The sequence below is a fragment of the Sinocyclocheilus rhinocerous genome, unplaced genomic scaffold, assembly GCF_001515625.1.
Source record: "Sinocyclocheilus rhinocerous isolate Xijiao unplaced genomic scaffold, SAMN03320098_v1.1 scaffold1681, whole genome shotgun sequence".
Lineage (NCBI taxonomy): Eukaryota > Metazoa > Chordata > Actinopteri > Cypriniformes > Cyprinidae > Sinocyclocheilus > Sinocyclocheilus rhinocerous.
In genome coordinates, this window is record NW_015651499.1 from 1 (window position 1) to 1,883 (window position 1,883).

The window sequence follows — 1,883 nt, forward strand, 5'->3', positions numbered from 1 at the left end:
ATGGATGCCAACTGCCGTAAAACTCCAATGAAGAAGAAGAAGAAGCTAGTGAACATGCGGAGTCCCTTTCACTCCAAAATGGCGGAAGCGCAGGCCGGGCTGCTGCTGCTGCTGGGCGCCGCTGTTGCAATGGAACGTTCTATTGGCTTTCACTTCTTGTCAGTATAAGTTCTTTGGTAGATCTGCCCATAGACATAATAAATACAGTATTTTATTGGATCTGTCTGCTCCAGGTCTGCAGCCTCCCCGTATAGCGCCACCAAGAGGTCCATGAGTCCATGCCAACAATAGGTGGCGGTACTGAACTTTGTAGGTTTGCTAACCGTCGTTAAACAAAAAGAAGAGGAAGAAGACAGTCAGCGGTGGTGCACACTGTGGACAAGATGGTTTCCTCAATGTGGCGGATCAGTGGGGCAGTGAATCGAGCTCTTGCTAGAGCTGGTTACGTACGTATTGCATGGCTTTGACATTTTATACAGGCGTTACGAATGACAAACATTACATTTAAATACGCGGATAGTAACCAGTCGATCTCCATAGTCACAGTGACTGTCATTGGCCTTGTCAGTGCCGGGGAGCTAACGTTAGTTGGTAGCTCATACACTAAAGGTTAGATCTCTTTACCTTGTGTAAGAGCTTTGAGGATCAAGAGACGAGTTATAAACAGTTCTGTAAGCAAATCACTGTGCAACTCTAGAAATTTAAATATTGCACTTATGTTTCTTATTCTTGATGTTAACCTGGAATTTGGTCTGACAAGGTCATTGAAATCTGACATCACATGGAGATATAGATTATTTGTTCGAGTAGTAACTGTTAAAATGTAGACATTAACAGCATAACTTTTTGTACTGTTTGTGACATTTTCCTTTCGTTAATTTGAATCAAATAACAGAAACAGGTTAGACTGAGTGTTGTGTCCATATGGTTATGTCCTCTATGTAGCAACGACTACAACAAAACGGCACGAGATCTGGTTTGACGAAGAACTAATTTCTTGACTGTTAATAAAGAATTTTCTATAAATAAGGGAGTCAGTTACATACAAGAGCGTCCACAACAGAAAAAGGACAGTGTTTTAAAAAAAAATCATATAATATAGGTGACAAATTTTCTGAAATGTACACAGTTCATGTCTGTTTCATATTTAAAGCTACTGTGCTTTAATATTTACAAGAAAATGTAACATTTTATGACTCAATTTAATCATTTTCAGAAAAAGTAAAATGCATATTTTTCATAGTGTATATATATATATATATATATATATATTAGGGGTGCAACGGTTCTGTGTGGTCCCTCATCCGAAGCGCGTGAACCCGCGACGCGCGCAAATATTAAGCTCTCCGTGAAGTATTGTTTGAATGGACAAATTCACACAAAAATTATGTCAAAATGCCCGTCTTGGTGAGTATCCTAGCAGACATATTTGGCTGAACGTACAGTATCAGTGCACTGGATCAGTGTGTTTTCTTAAAGTGACAGCACTTTCTTAATGTTAATCAAACAGCAACAACAAGGAAATCACTTACTGCTCTTGATTGATTAACTTTTTAATCTTTAAATTATACAGTCAAATAAGCAATGTTATTTTACCTTTGATTACTTTTATTCAATTTCTGTACCTAAAAACTAATGTTAGACCTACCTAAAAAACCTGAAAAGCACTGTTTATTTTATTTGTATCTTTGCTCTATTGTAATTATTTGTGCTGTTGTTTTTAGTTAGATTGTGTTCTTATTTTCTTTATTTTTATTTTACAATATCGTTTCCCTAAACATAGCACATACCGCAACATTTTATCATTAAATTTACTTCTACTTTCAAACTTAAGTATAAAAGCAAGTTATCAAATTTCTTAAATTTCTTAAAGACTCTTACTC

At 36.5% G+C, this 1,883-nt stretch overlaps 1 protein-coding gene across 1 annotated transcript in view; it reads left to right on the forward strand.

Annotated features, from left to right (window-relative positions):
* Nucleotides 1–317: 317 nt before the first annotated feature.
* Nucleotides 318–1,883, forward strand: part of LOC107713006 (cytochrome b-c1 complex subunit 1, mitochondrial-like) — a 31,360-nt gene continuing 29,794 nt past the window's right edge. The window contains exon 1 of the mRNA XM_016518427.1: nt 318–446. Within this exon, the coding sequence (XP_016373913.1) occupies nt 384–446 (63 nt within the window). The 5' untranslated portion in view covers nt 318–383. The remainder of the gene's footprint in view (nt 447–1,883) is intronic.